The sequence below is a fragment of the Tasmannia lanceolata genome, unplaced genomic scaffold (assembly GCF_043159265.1).
Source record: "Tasmannia lanceolata isolate RefF3 unplaced genomic scaffold, GAP_Taslan_0.1 ptg000002l, whole genome shotgun sequence".
NCBI classification, from domain to species: Eukaryota; Viridiplantae; Streptophyta; class Magnoliopsida; order Canellales; family Winteraceae; genus Tasmannia; species Tasmannia lanceolata.
This window is the reverse complement of record NW_027518679.1, coordinates 33,539,389-33,561,591: the sequence shown is the minus strand read 5'-3', so window position 1 is coordinate 33,561,591 and position 22,203 is coordinate 33,539,389. Positions and strand designations below refer to the sequence as shown.

The 22,203-nt window shown below is 40.1% G+C and overlaps 3 protein-coding genes and 1 pseudogene across 8 annotated transcripts; 2 read left to right on the top strand and 2 right to left on the bottom strand.

The window, feature by feature from the left end:
• Positions 1-96: 96 nt before the first annotated feature.
• Positions 97-16,400, bottom strand: LOC143870480 (uncharacterized). 6 transcript variants are annotated; one of them, XM_077376610.1, is made up of 9 exons: positions 16,019-16,400; positions 15,745-15,800; positions 1,815-2,205; positions 1,541-1,726; positions 1,274-1,456; positions 889-1,185; positions 723-800; positions 393-617; positions 97-305 (listed from the first exon to the last, which is right to left on the bottom strand). In XM_077376610.1, the coding sequence occupies exons 3-9, from the start codon at positions 2,193-2,195 to the stop codon at positions 282-284; spliced, it is 1,374 nt and encodes a 457-aa protein (XP_077232725.1). In that variant the 5' UTR covers positions 2,196-2,205; positions 15,745-15,800; positions 16,019-16,400; the 3' UTR covers positions 97-281. The 6 variants fall into 6 exon arrangements, with proteins under 6 accessions (XP_077232725.1, XP_077232724.1, XP_077232726.1 ...); XM_077376609.1 differs by having other exon boundaries at positions 15,745-15,795; XM_077376611.1 differs by lacking the exons at positions 15,745-15,800; positions 16,019-16,400 and adding an exon at positions 14,553-15,447.
• Positions 3,780-6,935, bottom strand: LOC143870464 (uncharacterized). Its single transcript, XM_077376608.1, has 2 exons — positions 4,001-6,935; positions 3,780-3,917 (listed from the first exon to the last, which is right to left on the bottom strand). The coding sequence occupies exon 1, from the start codon at positions 6,197-6,199 to the stop codon at positions 4,088-4,090; it is 2,112 nt and encodes a 703-aa protein (XP_077232723.1). The 5' UTR covers positions 6,200-6,935; the 3' UTR covers positions 3,780-3,917; positions 4,001-4,087.
• LOC143890889 (putative disease resistance protein RGA3 pseudogene) lies at positions 12,998-13,752 on the top strand (annotated as a pseudogene).
• Positions 13,861-15,236, top strand: LOC143890878 (putative disease resistance protein At3g14460). The gene is made up of 2 exons (XM_077395564.1): positions 13,861-14,293; positions 14,416-15,236. Exons 1-2 carry the CDS (start codon positions 13,861-13,863, stop codon positions 15,234-15,236), a joined length of 1,254 nt encoding a protein of 417 aa, XP_077251679.1.
• Positions 16,401-22,203: the final 5,803 nt, after the last annotated feature.

Here is a 22,203-nt window from a genome sequence, read left to right as displayed (position 1 = left end):
AAAGTTCCCATTTGGAATAGACAACACAGAGACATTAAATAGCTTAAATTTGTACGAATTGTACATCAAAATACCTTACATAAAAATAACATAATGTGGCAAAATACACTACTTCAAACTTAGAAATGAAATATAAAGGTTCATACATCAACCATAGAAATGGAATAAGACAAAGGGACTGTGCTTCGTGTTTGGTTAAGTACATCAAAACCCCATACAAAAAGTTACCAAAATCCATGCATGTATTAAGAACAGAAATAGAAAAGACACAAGAAACTGGCTTAAGTGCTTCCTGTTCGTTTGACCTGCAAAAAAAAAAAAATTTAGAATAAGTGACAGATTCAACAAAGTCGAAATAAATTTATTAATAAATAAAAGTATCATATACTTACAAAGGAAGAAACCCATGGCACATGTCCTCCCGCGGCGTCTCTAATAGTTTTGCGTCGTCCTGATGGTCTTATTAGAGGTTCAGTACCCACCATTGCAACCCTGATACTAACCAGAGAGAATCCATCTCCCATTGGTTTGCCATCAACTAGAGTCATCGGATCATCACTCACAAGAAGTCCCTTGGCCACTTCAAGCCCCGGTTCTTTCATGCTCATCAAAATAACCTTAGCAACATTAAAGAAATGAAGCCAAGTACATTTATACTCCAAAATTATAATAGTAAAGAAAATACATGATTAATTGGATGAAAACGTAAAAACCATTTATACCTCAGGGCGGGAGCGATCTATGTTGATACTAGAGGGGGACGAAGCATCCATTCGTGTAGGTGTCCCCTCAGCGGGAGTCTTAAATATTTTAAGGTAGATCCATCATTCAAAAGCATCATATCACATATTTATAACTAACTCTTAACGAACAAAATTCAAATTTTACCTGGCTGCGCATGTAAGTCGATATGAAATCATCAATCTTTTGGGTAATAGCCTCCTTAAACTGGCTATTCTCCTCCCTAAGTTGTTCAATTACATCTCTTTGTTGTTCGATCTGTGTACAGTAATTCATGCGACTTGAGGATGACCCAAATGTGTTACTCAAGTTTGCACCATATCCCATCATCCGTACTCGGCCACGCCTTTCTGATCCCACACACTGGGCAAAGCCGTCGTCCCTAGCAACAATGCCGGTAGTGGTAGCCTCTGGATGCTGTGTCTCATACTCTTTAAATTCGTTCTGAAAGTAAAATAAAGATAACTTATAAGAAAACTACCCAGTAAAACCAAGAAATATATAAATATAAACATTTTATACCCTAACATACCATCAGTTCCTCTGAGGCTGGATCAACAGGCTTCCCATTCTTCTTGGTATGAGTACGCTTAAACATTTCGATGCGGCTAAGATTCCCACCCGCCTCACTATGTATCATTGCGAAACTCTTACTTCCTGCAGTATGCATACTTTTTTGTTTGGACCTATTAGCCTTATTGGTTTTACTCTGCTCCTGCAATTTAGAATTCATATAATAAAAATTATAAATCTTTGAATGAAATCACAGAAAAACCAAAACAATAATATCACATCTTACCTGACCTAGCGGGGAACGCCAATGGATGCAAAGTTTCGTCCACTGCGATTGTTCTACTCTCGGCTCTGTGCATGGCATATTTTCATCGAAGTACTGTTTTTTGATCTTACACTTCCAATTTTTCCATTTCAGACCGATATTACCAATCACCCAACTCTTATGTATCTCATGAACATCGTAAGTTTGCTAAAAGGTCATGTAAAATGTTAATAATATGATGGAATTAAAATGAATGCAATAAGAAAATCTAACATAAATTTCATTTTCATCGTACCTGAACAATATCCCACACATCTTCTTTGTTTTCATTCGGCATTTGTCTCCAATCAAGATAGTCAATGGGCAACTTAGGACCAATTCTCGCAACAGAGCCTAGGAAACTCGTGAATTTTTTCCCTATTTTACCTATAGGCTGGCTCAGCTCATTGAACTTCACTCTCTTCTTCGGGCCTTGTTTTCCCCACGTATCTTTGCAATAAGTCGGACCCCGAGTCCTCCTCGACGAGGAGGGAACATCTTGTGTCTCTGAGGGCTGGGAGTGTGGCAGCTCATCCAAGTGCTGAGCCAGGTCATCTTGGTAGTGATCCTGAGCATCATCAGATGAATCTTGATCCTGTAACTGTGACGATGGCCTCAAGAGATTTTGTCGTGTCATCTCTAATTACCTGCAGAAGATTATCAATTGAGATTAGTATTTAAATTTAAAAACATACAACTAGTGTAAACAAAGATAACAATTTCACAATTTAAAAGTGGGTCAAATAACAATGAGAGAACAAAATTATAGAAATAACAACAATGAATAATAATTTCAAATTTTGATGGTATGAATAAAAATTTAACAAGTCCCTAGCTTAATGCATCAAATAAACAAACTAACCTACTAGTGAGGCTAATGCATCAAATGAAAAAAAAATACTACAATAATAAGCATGAAAGGGCCAATTGTAGATATTCTAGTGGATGCTCCTTCATGAAACTAACAGCCAATTGAAAATAATAATTTACAGTTTTGCCAAATAAATAAAATTGATTTAAGAGTGTAGTGACCGTACTCTAGATCATCCATGTCAACATTAGCATCGTCAGTATCATCTTCGTCACTACCATCTGATTCACTATCACATTCTTCGTCATCATCTTGAATTTTCTGGGTCAAGGTTTCCAACGGTTCATCAAATATTGTCCCAACTATATCTGTCCGTTCCCATCTACCAATGTCTTCCAAATTTTGGATTTCCACTGCCTCGGTCTGGACATATGCTTCCTCATTTTCCCCACCCACGTCATACAAGTCCCTAGGTTTCGTCTTCACAACCACGTGCCAATCTTTTTTGCTGGGGTGATCTTGCACGTAGAATACCTGCTCAGCTTGAGATGCAAATACAAAAGGCTCATCTTTATAAATTTGCCGTGCCATATTTACAACCGTATAGCCGAACTCATCTATTTTCATTCCCCTGTCCGGTGTTAGAACATCAAACCAATCACACTTGAAAAGTAATGCCTTTATTCTTCCGTAATAGTTAAGTTCCAAGATATCTGTCAAAACACCGTAATAACTAACATCTCCTGCCATTGGATTCCGATCCCTAGAGCTTGAAAAACTTCTTGTACTTGCAGTGACAACAACCCCGCTATTTTGTGTTTTTCTTAACCGTTCGCGACTTTTCGTGTGAAAGCGGAAACCTTTAGTAATAAACCCTTTGTATTTCGTAACGACGGTCGATGGACCTCCGGCTAACCATCTAAGCTTTTCTGATAGCTGCTCACTTCTTGAACGATGCAACTCTTGAACCTATTTAGAATTTGATCGTTCAATTACAAAGATCAACATTTTTGCTAAATAAACTTGAAGATTTGCGTATGGTTCATAACAAACTTACATGTGTGCGGAACCAAGTTGGAAAATTTTTGTTGTGAATGTTTTCTATAACCCTTGGTCTAGCACGAGGATGCTGCGTTTGAATATGTTTAAGGTGTTCTCTGCATAGAAATTAATGTTTGTTAGAGAAAAGAGCTTTAACGTATTTGCTCAATAAATGATTAGACAATTTAATTGACTTACTCAATAAATGGTTCAACTACAGGGCAGTTGAAGAGAACATATCGATGTGCTTGATCAACAATGAGTTGATCTAAGGCACACGTCTTAGCGTTGCCTATAGGGCGTCCTGCTACGGAAAAAATAGTGAATCCTTCTTCTATTTCAGTCGGAATATCCTCATCATTTCTAACTGGTCGATTCAACTTTGATTCAACACCTTCAAAATATCTCGAGCAAAATGTCATACATTCTTCTGCCAGGTACCCCTCTGCAATAGATCCCTCGGGACGACTTCTATTGCGCACATATGACTTTAATGTGAGCAGGTACCTAAACGAAAACAACTTTTCATTACTTTCACTAATACGAATAAATTTTCAAGTATGAAAAACAATTTCATGAACTATGCATACCTCTCTATGGGGTACATCCATCGGTACTGTACCGGTCCAGCCAACACTGCCTCGTCTGCTAAATGTATAGGTAGGTGCACCATGATATCAAAAAAGGCAGGAGGGAATCTTTTCCATATGACAAAGTGTTAGTGCAATCCGATCTTGGAGTTGGAGGAGGTCACTTACATTAAGGACTTTTGAACATAACTCTCGGAAAAAGTTACATAGTTCAATCAATACCGAGCTGACATTCTTAGGCAATGATGAGCGTACAGCTAACGGAAGTAGTTGCTGCATCAAAACATGACAGTCATGGCTCTTTAACCCGGAAAGCTTGCGCTCTCGAACATTCACACGCCGCGAGATATTAGACGAATAGCCATCTGGAACTTTGATGTCCTTCAGGATGTTGCAAAGAACTTCTTTCTCCTTTGGAGACATTGTGAAACATGCTGGAGGCAAGTATGTTTTGTTCCTCTCATTATTCATCGGGTGAAGTGTTCTTCTCAGTTTCATTTCTTGCAAATCTAGCCGCGCTTTTACAGTGTCCTTTGTTTTTCCTTCAATATTCAGTAATGTCCCAATTACACTGTCACATACATTCTTCTCAATATGCATCACATCTAGGTTGTGGCGCAGTAGGAGTGTTTCCCAGTACGGCAGACTGAAAAATATACTTTTCTTCTTCCAATTGTGTTCCTTGGGATGCTTCTCTTTTTTCTTAGATGCAGAATTAGAACTTCCTTGGTCCAATGTATTCTCCTCAGTTCCACTTTTTTTCCGACGGGTGCTTTTCTTCTTCGGATTGGTATCTTTCTTTTTGCCAAATGTTGTGTTAATACTTTGTAATTGATGGAATACCTGTGTCCCTGACAGGGGAATCGGAGCTGACCTCTTTTCTACAGTGCCATCAAAAGCAAACTTTTCAAACCTAAATTTGTGGTTCTCCTCTAAGAAACGCCGGTGACCCATGTAACAAAATTTTCTTCCATGCTTCAAACGAAGAGAACAGGTGTCCTTACTGCAAGAAGGACATGCAAGTTTTCCTTTGGTGCTCCATCCCGACAAGTTAGCATATGCAGGAAAGTCACTAATCGTCCACAAAAGTGCTGCATGCATTTGAAAATTCTCTTTCTTCGATGCATCATAGGTCTGCAAACCTGTCTCCCATAGTTCCTTCAACTCTTCAACCAAGGGTTGTAAGTAGACATCAATATCATTTCCTGGACTAGATGGGCCAGGAATTAGCAACGACATCATTATATATGGTTGCTTCATGCACATCCATGGTGGCAAGTTATATGGAATGAGCACAACAGGCCATGTGCTATGAGCAATACTCATCGTCCTAAATGGATTGAATCCGTCGCTTGCTAACCCAAGTCTGATATTGCGAGGCTCTGAGGAAAACCACTGGTGAATGTAGTCAAAAGTTTGCCATGCAGCAGAGTCTGCAGGATGCCTTAATATATCATCTTTCGTACGGTTGTCATGATGCCATGTCATGAAAGAAGCCGTTTTGGTAGACATGTATAGCCTCTGCAACCTCGGCTTTAAAGGAAAGTGACGCAGAATCTTTGCAGGAACTTTTGGGTATGTAGAGGATGAATGAGTTCCCTGATCTTCCGAATACCATTCAGTTGTTTTCCACCTTGAAGCCCCACACATGCGACATGTCTCCTCGTTGGAGGCTTCCTTCCAGTATAGCATACAGTCATTAGGGCATGCATCGATTTTATCGTATTGGAGGCCCAAATCCCCAACAATCTTCTTCGTTTCATAAAAGGATTTCGGCAGTGCAGCACCCTCGGGAAGTACCTCTTTCAACAATTCAAGCAACATGGTGAATGACTTGTTACTCCACCCATTCAGACACTTTATGTGAAACAACCGAACCACGAAAGATAATTTTGTGAACTTGCTTCCAGGGTATAATTCATGCTCGGCATCTTGTAATAATTTATAAAACTTCTCTGCATCTCCACCAGGCCCGTCCCTACTTGCATCTGCTAGCTCAACGTCCTCATCTGCTTGTCCATCATCATCGTGGTTCGACCTTGGATATAAATCATGTAACACTTCATGCATTTCATCTTCTATAATTGGTTCATCGACCACTCGATTAGCATTATCATCCCTACCAAGAGATGACCTTTCCCCATGATAAATCCATCTAGTGTAGCCCGACAACATCCCATGCCATAGCAAATGTGCCATGGCGTCATCTTTATCAACCCTTCTAATGTTGCCACATTTCGTACACGGGCAGAATATCTTTCCTTCAACAGCTCCATGAGCAAATGCGAAGTTAAGAAATTGAACAACACCTTCCTCGTACGCCGGGTCATTCCTATTTTATTCAAATCCAGACACACATTAGACATCCTAAAATAATGCATCTCCTTTCTAATTTATACTATATTTGGAAAACTAAAGCTTCAGGTGGCCATACCTTGGAAGTTGAATCCAACTTCTATCCATAATTGTTTTTCTAATTTTCTCCAGAACAGAACGAAAATGATGGGAAGAAACGCGTACAACTGAAACCACCACGGAGATCCGGTCGGATAGTCAACCCGGATATGATTGTCCCTAATATCATGGGTATTCACTGAAAAAGTAAATGATTGTCTCTAAGAATAATTAACTTGTTGGAATTTTGTGATCCAAAGCACATGTATCAACTCAAGGGGAAATAAAAATGAGATTTAAAAACTTCTTTATGCATCATACGAACAACAAAATGCACCACAGCCAATGCTTCTACAGTCCAACCATATTCCAACTAAGAAGAAACAACATATATACAATTCCCTCTTTATATAAACAAGTAAAGTCAAGACTAAGATGCTTCCTTCTATACATAATAACTACGTCTTAGATATGTGAGAATTGACTTTGGTACCTCCAGAATGCCATTAATACCTTCAAAGAGATTGAGAGAGAGAGAGAGAGAGAGAGAGCATGCAAATAGATCTCTCACTAAAGATAGCTGATGATGAAGAAGAAGAAGAATTACTACTAGATGAAGGTCTGAACCAATAGCATGAAGAGAATAAAAAACATAGAGAAGAAGAAGAAAATGAAAAAGCATCTTTAGAAAAACCCTTTTATGTCATATTTCGCCGAAATTACCGAAATTTCCAAAAATTCGACCGAAATTTCCTTGTAGATTTCGTACATTTTGGATTTCGGTTGTTTTGGTGTCGGTGTTGACCGCAATCCGAAATTTCAGATTTCGGTCGAAATTTCAAACCATGTTCAGAACTATGCCACCTTATCTCACTAGCTTCCACCCCTTCCAGAGCGGGGAGAAATAGTAGAACCACACGAAGAAATTCCTCTCTTTGGAAGGAGATAGAAAAGGAGATCAAATTCATTGTAAACATGGGTATGGAAAAAAGACACAAGAAGCCATATCTAAAATACGACCTTTATAATGATCTAAGGATTGTTGGGGAGGATGTAGACTTATTAAAGGATTAAGAGAAGGGGTCGAAAAATTAGTGCATGAGTTTGGGGAATTGAATTGGGAAAGGGCGGGGATGATGGAATGTGCAACCGCTTTCCCCATCATCCTCCCAATAGGACCGTATCGGTTCTACTACTAGATGAATTACTACTAGATGAAGGTTCATAAGTTTCTATTTGAAAAGGCCCTTGTTAATAGGGGCCCCTCTTATGTTACTAGTTGACCAAAATGGTCTGGAGCTGGTTCTTAGAATAACTAACAGGCTGTTGGACCACGAAGAGGATTAGGGGAATACATAAGCAACATAGGTCCATGGTCTAAAATTTCTGCTGTTTTCCTAATATTATCTATTTTACATGAAAGGTCACAACTCAAAGGAATGTAGGAAATACCACCTCATTAGCCCGAAGCACTACATGTGAGGCTTAAGACCCGCACAACAAAGATCCCCAAATTTTGGTGTCTTAACTCTTGAACCCAAAGTTCATATTTTATTAGTTAATAAATAACGAAGAAGACATCAAAATAACTAACAACTAAATAAGTAGTACCCTTAAAAAATAAGTAAATAGCTGCACATCGACATTGATATGCTTTGCAAAGTCCTTGCCCAACATTCTAGCTTTGCAAAGTCCTTGCCCAACATTCTATCCATACACTCATAAAGCCCATTTTTTTTACCTCTGCCACATTTGAGAAAATATCTTCATATCTTAGATGGGGATTTAAGTAGCAGTCAACTTCATGCTGGGGACATTGTAATTGTGCTGTCCATTTGAGAATACCTGTAGCATCTGTGCTCATCAATGTACCCATCAATGTATCCAGGCAAGGATCAATTGATCATTGCCTGGATCAACACAATCCTTGCTAAAGAAGTTCCCGCACATGTCCTTCACATTACCTCTGCTCGAAAGCATTAGAAAACTCTCGAGGATACTTATTCCCAACAATCTGAAGCTCGCATCAAACAACTCCGTGCTTCAGATGAAAACTGTAAGGAAATATTTATATCAAAAAAGATCGCTACACACTAACAAAATCAATGCATGACCCTCCCTCCCTCTGTGTGTGTGTGTGTCCCTCCTAAGATATGATGAGCTTACGGTTACGACATCCTCCTCTACTCCCATGAAACCCCCAGCATCACAATATAACTACGAGGTTCTTTATTTGGCAGGATCATCTAATTCCCTTGGACATGGGCAAGGTCACAAACATACAGTGATCAGAATAGAGGCATTGAAAGCTTCCCCTACAATCAACAAGGATTTAACAATCCACGGCCAAGTACCTATCATCCATGACTTGCAATAGACATTTTCCTTAATCCTGCAAGTTACTTGCTCTCTAGCTCTATCCAACCATCATGGCAGACTCCTCTATTCCGCTATCAGATTCTTCTCATGAATCTTCACTTCCTTTACCTTCAGAAACAAGGATTTCCAATGCTCTTTCTAGAAACTCTGTAGATGTGTATTCGTCATCACCATATTACATCCATCATTCTGACAGCCTTGGGGCTGTTATTGTCTCCAAAATTCTTACTGGCGACAACTATTACAATTGGTCGCGTGCTATGCGGATGGCCTTGAATGCCAAGAAAATACTGGCTTTCATAGATGGTTCTCTTCCTCGACCGGCCACAAATTCTGTCATGTTCAGCGAATGGGACCGAGCCAATGATATGGTCACGTCTTGGTTGCTAAATGCCGTCTCCGGTGAAATTTCTGATAGTATCAACAATGGTGTTACAGCTCATGATGTCTGGATTGAACTGAGAGAATGATTCTCTCAAAGCAGTGCCCCAAGAATCTTTGAACTAACGAGTTCTATTGCCACATTACAGCAGGAGAACCTTTCCATTTGTGCATATTACAGCAAGCTCAAGCCCTTTTGGGATGAGCTCTCTTCAATTTCAATGGTTGGCCCTTGTACGTGTGCACCTTCCAAGTCTGCCGCTTCTCTTTGAGCAACAACAACGGTTGATGCAGCTGCTAATGGGCCTAACTGAGGCCTACAGTTCAGTGAGGAGTAATATTCTTTTGATGGACCCCTTACCAAGCGTCAATCGTGCATATAATCTTCTTATTCAAGAAGAAAGGCAACGTTCCCTTCATGCTCAACCGAAATCATTTATAGAGAACTCTGCCATGGCTGCTTCTCGAACGAACCGGCCTCCTCCTCAAACCATCAACCATCAACACACCCAAATTCCAAGAACTTTGTGTTAATTGTGGGAGGGATAACCATACAATCGATAAGTGCTTTAAGATTCATGATTACCCCCCTCGTAAATCAGCCAAGAGCAATCAACGCAACTCCAAACCTGCAACTGCTCAGCAGCAAAATTGTCCTCAGCAGCCGTTTTTCATGGCCAACGCAGCTAGTCCCTCTAACAGCCATCAGCAACACACTTCTCCTCCAAATATTGCAGGAGTTGAATCTGTCCAGCCACAATTTTCTTTTACTGCTGATGAATACCATAAGTTGTTATCTCTTATATCCACTGGTAACTCAACCCCAAATGCCAACCTCTCAGGTAATGTTTCAGCCTGCTTGAGTGACTCTACCCCATATTGGATTATTGACAGTGGAGCAACAGACCACATGGCTTTTGACCCCTCTCTCTTATGCTTTGCATCACCCACCTCAACCATGAAGCTAGTTTCCTTACCTACTGGTCAAACTGCACACATCACTCATATTGGCTCTACCATGTTGACATCATCTTTACCCATTGATAATGTTTTATGTTTGCCCTCCTTTAACCATAACCTTCTTTCTGTTAGTCAGCTCACTAAAATACTAAATTGCTCAATCACTTTCTTTCCTGAACATTGTATTTTGCAGGACTTGTCCTCGAAGATGGTGATTGGGTCGGGTAAACAGCAAGGAGGTCTTTACATCCTCCAACCACACCAGGCCAACCAGGCTTCTTTCCCTTCCAACAGCATATCATTTGATTTATGGCATTGGGGACTAGGGCATCTCTCTCACTCTCGTCTTCAAACATTGTCCAAGAACAATTCTGAGTATTTGTTTTTCTAATAAATCAATCTGTGGTATTTGTCCACTTGCCAAGCAATCTAGATTAGCATTTCCTTTGAGTTGTATTTCTTCTACAAGATCGTTCATGTTAATTCATTGTGACATTTGGGGCCGTTATGGTACTGCTTCTCATTGTGGTGCTCATTATTTCATGACAATTGTTGATGACTACACGAGAGTCACCTGGGTTTACTTGATGCAAACCAAATCTCAAACTTTATCTTATCTCAAGAATTTGTTTGCTTTAATAAAAAATCAGTTTAATAGCAAAGTTCAACAAATTAGAACCGACAATGGTACTGAGTTTTTTTCTTCTGAATTCCAATCCTTACTTCACAACAAAGGGATTTTTCACCAACATAGTTGTGTGGCCACCCCACAACAAAATGGAGTGGTCGAACAGAAACACAGGCACCTACTTCAAGTAGCTCGTGCTTTGAGGTTTCAAGCAAACCTTCCATTAGATTTTTGGGGTGAATGTGTTCTCACTGCCACCTATCTAATCAATCGTATCCCTACCCCTCTTTTGTCTGGAAAAAGTCCATATGAGGCCCTTTTTGGCCACCAACCCAACTATATAATTATATTTATTTGAATTGTGTATGAAAATTAGTGTATGCATAACTTATAAATCAGACATGCGCTATATGTTTGATGTTGTTATTATGAGTGATTTTTTATTTATATGATGGTTTTTTAGTGTATTTCTGCTTATTCTAGCACTTCCGGAAGTTTTATCTTAAATGTGCGTCATTTGTGTTTCCATTACAATTTCCGTAATTTTACGGGATGCCCACTGAAATTTCCATTCGAAACCCACATGGTTCCATTTCCATTGACGATCAAAATGCATACTGAAACCGAAACTTGAAACCTTGACTTTAGTCCAATAAACAATTAGTCGAGGGCTTCTTCTGTTTCCACACCACTAGAGAATTTGGGTATAACGTTTTTGTTAGATTTATCAGTTGCATCAGGAAACTGTGACTCTGTCAATGGGAAAGTGACTGACTTTTCATGCTTTTCAGAGTAAGTAGGAGGAATTGAATAACTACTAAGTACTAACCAATTGTTCCCATTATTGAGACACGGAAGAAACTAACAGAACCTCGAAGGATATTTTAATTCCTTGCAAGATTAAACCTAGAATCCGCTGACTTCTGGTGTAAGCCTGTAAGCATCATTTCAGTTATTAATCAGCTGATTAAAGGCGTACACGTGAAGCATTCTAGTACTAGAGCAAGTTTCAGATATCAATGGAGGAGTAGTATTATGGGCATTCAGAGGTTCGATTCGGGTTGTGGATGCAAACGAGGCGGAAGTCCGGGCTATTCACCAAGGAATTAAAATGTTCCACAACGTGGATTTGAACAAGGTAGAGATTGAATGGGACCCTCTTAACATCATCCGGTGGCTTAGAGGTTCTCATGTGGCTCCTTGGAGATTTGCAGCCTTATTTGACGAGATTCGGGATAGATTGGGTTTGCCATCAGTCTCTTTCCTCCATGTGATGTGAGGCGGTCTGCCAACGGGGAGGCGGACAGACTGGCGAGAGAGGGTGTTTCTAGGGAAAGTTTAGAGCTTTTTGGATCTTATCCCTCCCTAAATTCTGATTTCGTTTGTTGTATGGTACTTTGTTTTTTTTCTTTTTTCTGTTAGCCTCCTTTTCATTGTATCTTGGGGACCCTCTCGGTCTCGTTTTCATTAATGAAAGCCTTTCAACATTCAGAAAATAAAAATGAAATATTCAAGTACATTTCTAAGATTTGGAAAACACCCTCAATACTTGACCAAAGAGGCACATAATGTCCACAATGGATGAACTTGGTTAGATATATCTGTAAAGAAAAAGAAGCAACCTTTTGTGAAACTGTGTGTCAGAACAAAACAACCTTTAATGCAACTGTGAATGTTAGAACCTCACTGATATTTATTTCTCATTATAGCTGACTCAGTATTTAGTTTTTCTTTAATAGTTTGGTTTTACTACTGTTATTTTTTTTCAGGTGGCGGAACGAGCCTTATTGCTCTGGAACAATGACCACATACGGAACTTGATCACGCAGAATCGGAAGGTGATACTTCCCATCATCTTCCCAGCCTTGGAGGAAAACACCAGGACCCATTGGAACCAGGCTGTCCAGAGCTTGACCCTGAACGTAAGGAGGATTTTCTCGGATGCTGATTCAGAGCTCTTCGAGGAGTGCTTAATCAGATTCCAAGAAGACGAAGTCAGGGAGACAGAGATGCAAGAGAAGAGGGAATTGACTTGGAAGCGCTTGGAAGACGTCGCAGCCTCCAAAGCTATTAGTAATGAGGCAGTTCTCGTCTCTCGGTTTGTCACTTCCCTTAGCATGACGAGCACAAGCCCACGAGCTACCGTTGGCAGTTGAATTTCCCTCGAATTTCCCTCTTGGATTCCCCGGGTTCCTACAGTTTCAGTACATGCTGAAGGTTTGTAGATTTGCAGACCCCTGAAATCAAACCCCACAATGGGCATGGATGGGCTTGGGAAGACTACTCTTGCTCAATTCGTCTATAACGATCAGAGGCTAAAGACCCATTTTGGGCTAAGAGTGTGGGCTTGTGTGTCTGACAAATTTAATGTATTGAGAATAACAAATGCAATTATTGAATCTGCAACTGGAAGTCACTGTGGTCTCTCAAACTTGGATGCCGCGCAGAGAAACTAAATGGTGAGAAATTTTTAATTGTTCTAGATGATGTTTGGGATGAAAATCAAATTCACTGGGACAGTCTACGAGTCCCCTTTGGTGTTGGAGCAAAGGGGAGTAAAATTATGGTAACTACACGAAGTGAAAGGGTTGCAATTATAGTGGGCACAGTTGGTGCTCACCATTTAAAGGTTTTACCAGATGGTGATTGTTGGGAACTATTTACTAGGCGTGCATCTGTGACAGGAATTTCAAATGCGCATCCAAAATTGGAGGATATTGGTAGGCAACTCGTGCAGAAGTGCGAAGGCCTGCCTTTGGCCATAAAGACATTGGGGGGCATCTTGTCTTCTAAAACGAATGTGAGTGAGTGGGAAAGCATCTTGACAAGCAAAATATGGAAGGATGATAAAAATGAAATATTACCAGCTTTAAGATTGAGCTATCATTACTTACCACCGAATCAAAAGCAATGTTTTGCCTATTGTGCTACATTTCCTAAACATTTTCGGTTTGGGAAGAATGTGTTAGTCCGACAATGGATGGTTGTGGGCTTCATTCAACCCAAATGAAGCACGATCCTAGAAGACATAGGTGGGGAGATATTTGATGATTTATTGCTGAAGTCTTTCTTTCAATATTCTCATCATGAATTCTATCGGGAGACTTCAATATACGTGATGCATGATCTCATGCATGATCTAGCAGAATCTATCTCAGGTGATGAATGTCTTAGAATGGAATGTGGTGTGTCACGCACCATCCCTAAAATTGCACGCCATTTATCGTGGATTCTTGACGAAGAGAATCCAATATCTTTGAAGGTATTGTACAAATTTAAGAGCTTACGCTCATTTCTAGTGGGTGTTAATTCTCTTAATCCCCCACCAATCATCAATGATGCCCTCAAGGAGTTGACATGCTTGCAGGTATTAGATTTGAGTTTCACTAGAATCGAAAAGTTGCCAGATTCAATTGGCAATTTGAAGCATCTACGTTACCTTGACCTCTCTTGCACGATGATAGACAGGCTACCTGAATCAGTAACTAATCTCTGTAATCTGCAAACGCTATGTATGGATTTTTGCGTCAAACTTAAAGGGTTACCCAAAGGTATCACGAATCTAGTTAATCTACGATATATTGCCATACAATCGGTCCATTTGAATTGGTACTCGATTTCTTTTCCAGGAATTGGGAAATTAACTTCGCTCCAAACATTGTTGAAATTCAAGGTGTGCAAAGAGAGTGGTTGTCAGATAGGAGAGTTGAAGGACATGAGGAACATCAAAGAAAAATTCACATCTCGGGTCTCAAGAATGTGCAAAACATAGAGGAGGCAAAAGAAGCCAATTTGAAAGATAAAAAATACCTTGATGAGTTAGTGTTGGAATGGGATGGATATGATAATTCAGAAGATGGAATGGTTAATGACGAGACGGTCTTGGAAGGCCTCCAACCCCACACAAACCTCAAAAATTTACAAATTTTTGCCTATGGTGGTGTCAGCTTTCCAAGTTGGATAGGGCATCTCTTCAATTTAACAAGCATTACTTTTGAGGACTGTAGAAAATGTGAACGCCTCTTGCCTCCTGATATCCATCTTCCCTCTCTTCGTGAGCTTACATTAAGATTATGCCCTAAGCTGGAGGCATTTCCCGAAGCCAACCCTCTTCCTGCCCTCACAAAGTTGGAAATAATTGGTTGTGAAAAATTGAGTACCCTTCCATTGCTCTCATCTCTTTGTGATTTAAGACTAGGGAGGTGTGGTGAGAAGCTATTAAGCTTATCAGTTCCTTGCCTCACCTCTCTTTCCATATTGACTATCGAACGCTTTGAAAGCCTGAGATCACTACCACATGGGTTGCTGAAACCCCTAACCGATCTTCAGAGGTTAAACATAGGATGGTCTGATGATTTGAAGTGTTGGTCCACGGAAGGCTGGTTGCAAGATCTACCCTCTCTCCAACATTTGGAGATCTATAGCTGTCACAACCTAGAGTCCTTGGCAAATGGAGAGGGCGGGGGGGGCTTCCCACCACACTCAAAACTCTAGAAATCCATTTTTGTTCTAATCTCAAGTTCATGCCCACTCGGCTGGAAAGTCTCACCTCCCTCAAAGAACTGATAATTGAAGATTATCGTCAACTCCATTCCTTGTTTCCTGATGATGACAATAATGATTATGGCCTCCCCACCACACTTGAATGTTTGAAGATTTTATGTTGTCCTAAACTGGAGGAACGATGTAGAGAAGAAGGGGGCCAAGATTGGCCAAAGATACAACACATCCCCACATTGACATCATTTAATCGTCATCCAGGCATAGGTGCGATCTCACTCTCTATTTAAATGTTCTACACCATTACAATGTTATTATTAAAATCTCCATAATTTTAAGAAAAAAAGGAAATCGATCCTTTGAAATGAAAAAAAAAATCTGGGAAATTTGAGACTCAATTAGGAGAAGATCCATAGAGATAACAAAATAAAATAAACACCGAACCAGATCATAAATATCATGACAAAACTAGTAAAATTAAGGAAAAAGAAACAAAAGTTACCTCTAGTTAAGATCCCTTTTCTTCTTTTCTTCTCCTTTGTCTTATCCTTCTCTAATCTTGCCGAAATTACCAAAGGGAAAGAGAATCATAAATCTATTAACAGATGAAATGAAAAACAACTGAAAATACAAAGGAACCCTAGCTCGAAAATCAGAAAATGGGTACAAGTGAAAACAAAAAACAGAGCCTTGGCACAGATTTATAGAGAAAGAGAGAGATGGAACTAATAATGAAACCCTTTTTCAAAAAGAAAAGAGAAATCAAGGGGACTCACATTGTTGGAACGATGGTAGATATCTCAGGCCAGAAGGAACCCTAACCCCAAATCAGCCCCCTTCTTCTTCGTTTGACAATGGCCAAAAACAGGGAGGGCGTGGAGATGGAACCAAATGCAGAGGGATGGTCGAAACCCTAGCAAATAAAGGAAAAAGAATTGTCAAATCCTACAAAACAAAGCAATAGAAGCTTCTCTCTTCCTCAGTTTCTTCTCCTTCATCAATCGGCAATGTAGATTAGGGTTTCTCGACAGTTTTGGGCTCCTAATCGTTAGCAGATCCTGATGGAAAAGAGGGAGCGGGAGAGAAAAGCTAGGGCATGAGAGGGAAAATATAGGTTTGCGCGGGAGAGGAAAAGAGGCAGCGGGAGAGAAAAAAAATATGGCGGGAGTGGTTTGTTTAAGCTTTTTTTTTTCTCCGATGATATAGCAGCGGTCGTCTAATTGACCGCGCCTAAATACCCACTTTCAACAGCGGTTTTAAAGACCGCTGCTAAATTACCGCTGCTAAACAGCGGTTTTGTTGTAGTGCGAGTTAGTGTGTGAGTTGGTTGAAGGTGGTCCTTGTAACCAGAGTGTCGCCGGAGGTGACCATCTCTTCCATCTCCTCGGGTGGTCCGTGGTATCGTTGGCTTGCTTGGCTTCTCGTAACCATGCTATCGTTAGGTTGGGAGGTGGCTTTTGACTTTGGCATAGCAGATCCTACGAATGGCGCTAATCTGATGACGCCCAAAATCTGACTGCACGAACTAGCTTCGCAGAACCTGTAATCTTGCGCTCATAGAAAAAGCGTCAGCAGGCCTGGAGTTGTGGCTCTGGACGGCCACTTCGACACTCAAGTCAGAGATGGGCAATCACAGACAATGGTCGGGGAATGGGAGAGGGCTAAGTCAAGTTACAAGACCAGAGAAGAAGAGAGGGAGAGTTGAATGCCTTTGCTTGAGTGCGTAGTCCCCTTTTTATAGGGGTGGAGATCTACGATCTTGGAGATATCAATCGTGCCTCTGATTTCGCCCACGTGGAGCGTGATGGCGGGAGAATAAGATCATGGAGACATCAATCATATCCTACATTTAGCCCACGTGGAGCTTGATAGCTGGCGAATAAACATGTGGAGATACGATTTCCGATGATTCTGGGCGAAGATCGTGGATGATGATTTAGGCGGGATGTTTTGAATTCAAAAGCCGCGCCTTACGTGTACCGGTCGTCCGGATTTTTCGTTTGGGGGCGAGATCTCCACGATTGTGTTTGATTCTCTTGGTAGCTCGGTACCGTTCAAGGGAAAAGTATCAAGGAGGTTTAATCAATGTTCGTTACCGAGTGCTGCTGCGGGGACTGTGTCGATCCAGCTGAGTAATGGAGAAGGGGTTTGAGGTTCGGTGCTGGATATTCCGATTTTACCCCTAACACTTCTCATTTGGGTTCGGTTCTTCGGGAATCACCTAGTTTCGGGGCATTTATTCGATCCTTGGGATTTAGGGCTCGGTCAAAATGAGGTGTCTACACTACTCTGCCTTGGGTTTAACAGGTTCTTGCGGTCGAGCGTAGATAAGCTGATTTTTAATACACACCCGACTCATGATGGGCCTTTCAAATGAATGCTTAGGATTACTAAAAAAAGTGGCTCCAGCCTTGTTTTCTACACTCGAGCACAGATATATATAAAAGTATTTGCTAGGCAATTTTGTGGAAAGCCATTTCGCGGCCGACTTTTGCATGAGGGAGGGGCCACCTCAGATGAATTAAATGAAAAAGATAAAATCCACTAAAAAGTGAGCCTGTTTGTCTGCTCTATGTAATACAAAAGTCATCCGCGAAATTGCCTAGCAAATCCCAATACAGACACACAAATGGGATTTGATAGGCAATTTCGTGGAAAGCCATTTCGTGGCTCACTTTTGTATGTGAAAACAGCCACCTCAGATGTTTTAATTGAATAACTCAAAAACTGCTAAAAAGTAAGCCGGTGTGAATTTTGAATTGAGAAACACTACATGGGACGATCTAGGCACTTGATCCATTATTTAAGGTTCGTCTACGGTTTTTTGTGCATTGGAAGTCCGTTCGGTATGGGACCAAGATCATGTGGGTGCTATTACTCCTATGCCCATACGTGGGACCATTTCCTATTTTGGCTCAATTAAAACAGACTGCCCAATTTATCTTAAATACATATGAATTTAGTAACTAGAAAATATGTCCACCCTATAATTTAGCAGGCAACTCGAAAATATCCCCACCCTCCTAAAATCTCTCTCTCTCTCTCTCTCTCTCTCTCTTTCTCAGGGTTCTGAAAGAAAAAATGATGGGAAGAGGGAGAACGAGGTTCTATGCTCCAATCAACGATTTGTCAAACGATATTCTTTTCCACATCCTCTCTTGCCTGTCCATGAGAGATGCTACAAGAACAAGTATTTTGGCAAAAAGATGGAGATACCTATGTGCTTCTATTTCTAAATTGGACTTTGATGAGTCTCAGTTTCATGGAAGATATAGACGGCGAGAATTCGTCAAGTTCACAGAAAGAGTGTTGTCGCGTCGCAAAGAAGCAACCATACCGAGTTTGGGGCTTCATGTCTGCTTGCCGGCCTTGAGGTCGACTACTCGTGACAAGGTCAATCGATGGATAGAATTTGCCATCAGGAGTAAAGTGCAAGAACTCGATCTTTCCTACGAGGGTGGAGGTTATTTAGGAGGAGGTTATTTGTGTTTGCCTCATACTCTCTTCCAATATGGATCACTAAAAGTTTTAAAGTTAAGGGGTTATTGATTCAAACCCTCTGGTGCTATAAATTTTAGCTCTCTCAAAATTCTATCTCTAGCGAGTGTGATTATGACAGACGAAATTTTTGATATTCTAATTCCTAAGTGTGTTCTCCTTGAGGAATTGAGTGTAGACAACTGTTCTGGAGGCACATATCTCAGGTATCCTTATCGGCACAAGACTTTGACGGCAAGTTTCACTTGTGTAAGGGTGTACAAGATTTGGGATACTGATTCAGGCAGAGGCCCTTCAGCGAGCTTCTTGGAGCCAAAGTATAGGTAATTTCATCCTCGCAGGTTCACTCATTCACTTCTTTGGTAGTCCCATGTTTGACATAGTGGTGCAACTTGGATTCAATCCGATTTGGGCTCAGATAGGGTTGGATTAGGGTTTTAATAGCCAACCCGATTTGATTGCGGATCGGGGAGGGTTGAGACTTGGACAAGCCTACCCGAACCTACTCCCATCCCTCTAATTTTATCATGATGTCATTGAGGCTTTCAAAATCTTTGGGTTATGGTTTTTTGATATTCTTTTTAAGGTTTGCAACCCGACTCAATTTCAAAACTTGGGTTGGGTTAGGGTTGCAATATTTAGAGGTAGGGTTGCAATATTTAGAGGTGGGTAGGGTCGAGGTTGACCTTCATCGACCTGAGGCTCAGGATGGGTCGGGTTAGAGTTGATGTGATGCTACCTCGAGTTGGGCTAGGGTTGGCCTCCCAGCCCGCGATGCAGGGGCGGAGGTACATATAGCGTGAGGGTGCCCCTCAATGACTTGCAAAATCCCTTGAAATACAGGCAAAGTGTTTTAGGATTCAATCTCTAGTAGACTGGGCCATGTGAGCGGCCAACCCCTAATGACCAATGCAGGAAAAGTGTAAATTCCTGGCTCTGTCCTTGCCGAGATGGACTCCTAGTTTGACTGTCAAGTTACAAAGTTTGAAGTTGTGAAATATTTGAGAAAACCTGCGTAGTTCTGCATAGTTCAGAACGATGGATGGTTAAGTGCATGTCTTTATTAAGGTGCCAATTCAATTTTCCGAGCTATCTTTTTCAATAATTTTGAATTTGATGAGTTATTCATTAGATTTGGCATTTAATTTGGAAAATTTCTAAAAACGAGAATAAACATTTAATTTGAAAATTTTGAGAAATCTCAAATATTTATACTTTTGAAGTTTAAATTTGGGCATCATAAATTTAGGATTTTTAAGAATTTTACGTTATTCAGGATTTAAGGATTTAAGTAACTATGCATGAGAGAAATACAAAAAATATGTTTGGATCGCATTATATGATAAAATATACTTTTCCTGTTTTTTCTTCTACTATAATCTCAATCATATAAAGCTTAATATTTGAAGACATTATAGTTATAAGGAGGTAGCTTCTTGCTCTTTTCATAGATTTGGATGGTCATACACTATGGATTTGTATTTGAAAATCGCCTCATGTAGTCATTTCTCAGGAATTGAGAGGAATGGCAAATAGTAAAAACAGGTTTATATTTGGAAAATTTGTAGCCAAAATTTGTAGACATAAGTGCTCAAGGGGATTTTCATAATTTTTAGACATATTCATGTGAGGATATTGCTATTTAGAATTTATCATTGATTCCTCATTTTGTCAATTTGATTTTGTAGGTTCAAGAAACGATTGAAGTAGATCAAGGTGATCATCAAGAGTCCAAGAGGTTTTTAGTAGATTGTTCATGAATTCACTTGAACAAATTGTTGGGATTTTCTGACATTTTATGCGGGCTTGCAAAATTTTTGCTTTATCTTGTACTTCACTCTTATATACTCTTGGGTATGATGAAATTGTTTAGAATCTTCGAAGATTGGAACTTATATATCCATTTTGAGTTAGCTGGAATGCATATTGACGTAATTCGGCTGTGACAAGTATACAAAATATTTGGCAGTGGTAATAGGACCACATGAGGTGCCAATGAAGTATTTATACCCGATATGTGTGGTCTTTGGAATGTTTCATTAAGACTTCGTTTCTTTCTACGTAAAATTTTTGAAGTTAAAATTCTAGGGTAAATTTTTACTCTGGAAAAATTATCGTTGTTTCTTTGCACATTGTAAAATCGGGCGTAAAGTGAGATATACAATTTTTATGTTTCTTTTGACACAAAATTTAACCCTGTAAAAAAAAAACCTTTATATCTCTTTTTCGTGAGTTTGCCTGCCTATATATGGATATTTTTAAGTGGGATTTGTAGCATAAGTGCGTAACTTCCGGGAAGTTCATCGGCTTCCTGTTCAGTCAGAGTGGGATTGTGGCCAATGCCAAGAAAATACGTGCTGTGTTGGAGATTTTGGCGCCTACCTGTTGTAAAAACAGATTGGTCCAGCAAGGTCTGATTTATGGCTTGATTGAATCCAGAAAAGATATAGGTTATTCTGTCTCTAAATTAGCACTGTTTTAGATTTCCAAAGGAATAAAAAATGAATTGGTACTTATCTGTTTTGTTGAAAACGTTGGTAAAATCAGATTTGAGGAAGAAAGGCTGAGTCGTGTCACATTGTCACTCTCCTTAAGAATCGTATTCGCCTACTACGGTGCAACGGGATCCGCGAACCGACGCTCCAAGATAAAACAGCCAGAAAGGTTCCAGTCCACGTGCACTCGCTGACTGGTCCACCCAGAACCACCTTGGAATAGTACTCAGATACAGAGGGAACGGAGGAAGAAGATGGGAGAAAACAAAATCAATTCGTTGTAAAAGCTGTCTTCTCCAATGGTGCTGTTCTCTCCTTTTTATAGATGAGAAAATGACTGTTGGAGGTTGATTAATCACCATTATTAGTGCCTACCGTTTCTGGGTGTTAATAACAAAAATGTGGGGAGATTAAAAATTGATTTGATTTTAATGGAAAAATAAAAAACGTTTTGGGCACTAAAAAGATACTTTATTGTACCCAAACCCGGACCCGGACCCAGACCTAGGACCACGGGCCACGGCCCGGCCCGGCGAGGCTCCCGCGTGTGTGTGTTTTGAACATGTATTTGTTCTCTTCTAAAAGCCTAGGATCCAACAAATTCGAAAGCCCCTTGAAGGCCCAAGCCTTTCTCCAACTCTTCATCTTATATTGATGAGAAGAATTTTGTTTCAAAGCAATGTGGGACTATTTGTTTTTTACTTGTAAATGAGAGCTCCCTTTTCAAACACACACACCAAGGTCTTGGGTTCAAATCCCCATTCAAACAAAAATCTTTTACTTTAAAACAAGAGAGGGAAACATTAATTTGAATCTTCCCTCCAAAATTTTAAACTAAAAGAAAAGGTATCTTTGACTTTTTAAATCTTTTATCTTTTAAAAATTTCTAACAATCCCCCACAAGATTCAAAATACAGTTGAAATTTGAAAACGGAAGTATCTGAGCACATTAGAAAAATAGACTGGAT

Coding starts and splice junctions, on each gene's coding strand:
- LOC143870480 (XM_077376610.1), bottom strand. CDS start 2,195: ATGACACGACAAAATCTCTTGAGGCCATCGTCACAGTTACAGGATCAA. Junction 618..722: donor TAGATCGCTCCCGCCCTGAG/GTATAAATGGTT, acceptor AATGTTGCTAAG/GTTATTTTGATGAGCATGAA. Junction 306..392: donor TGCCATGGGTTTCTTCCTTT/GTAAGTATATGA, acceptor TTTTTTTTGCAG/GTCAAACGAACAGGAAGCAC.
- LOC143870464 (XM_077376608.1), bottom strand. CDS start 6,199: ATGGCACATTTGCTATGGCATGGGATGTTGTCGGGCTACACTAGATGG.
- LOC143890878 (XM_077395564.1), top strand. CDS start 13,861: ATGCATGATCTCATGCATGATCTAGCAGAATCTATCTCAGGTGATGAA. Junction 14,294..14,415: donor ACTTAAAGGGTTACCCAAAG/GTATCACGAATC, acceptor TTGAAATTCAAG/GTGTGCAAAGAGAGTGGTTG.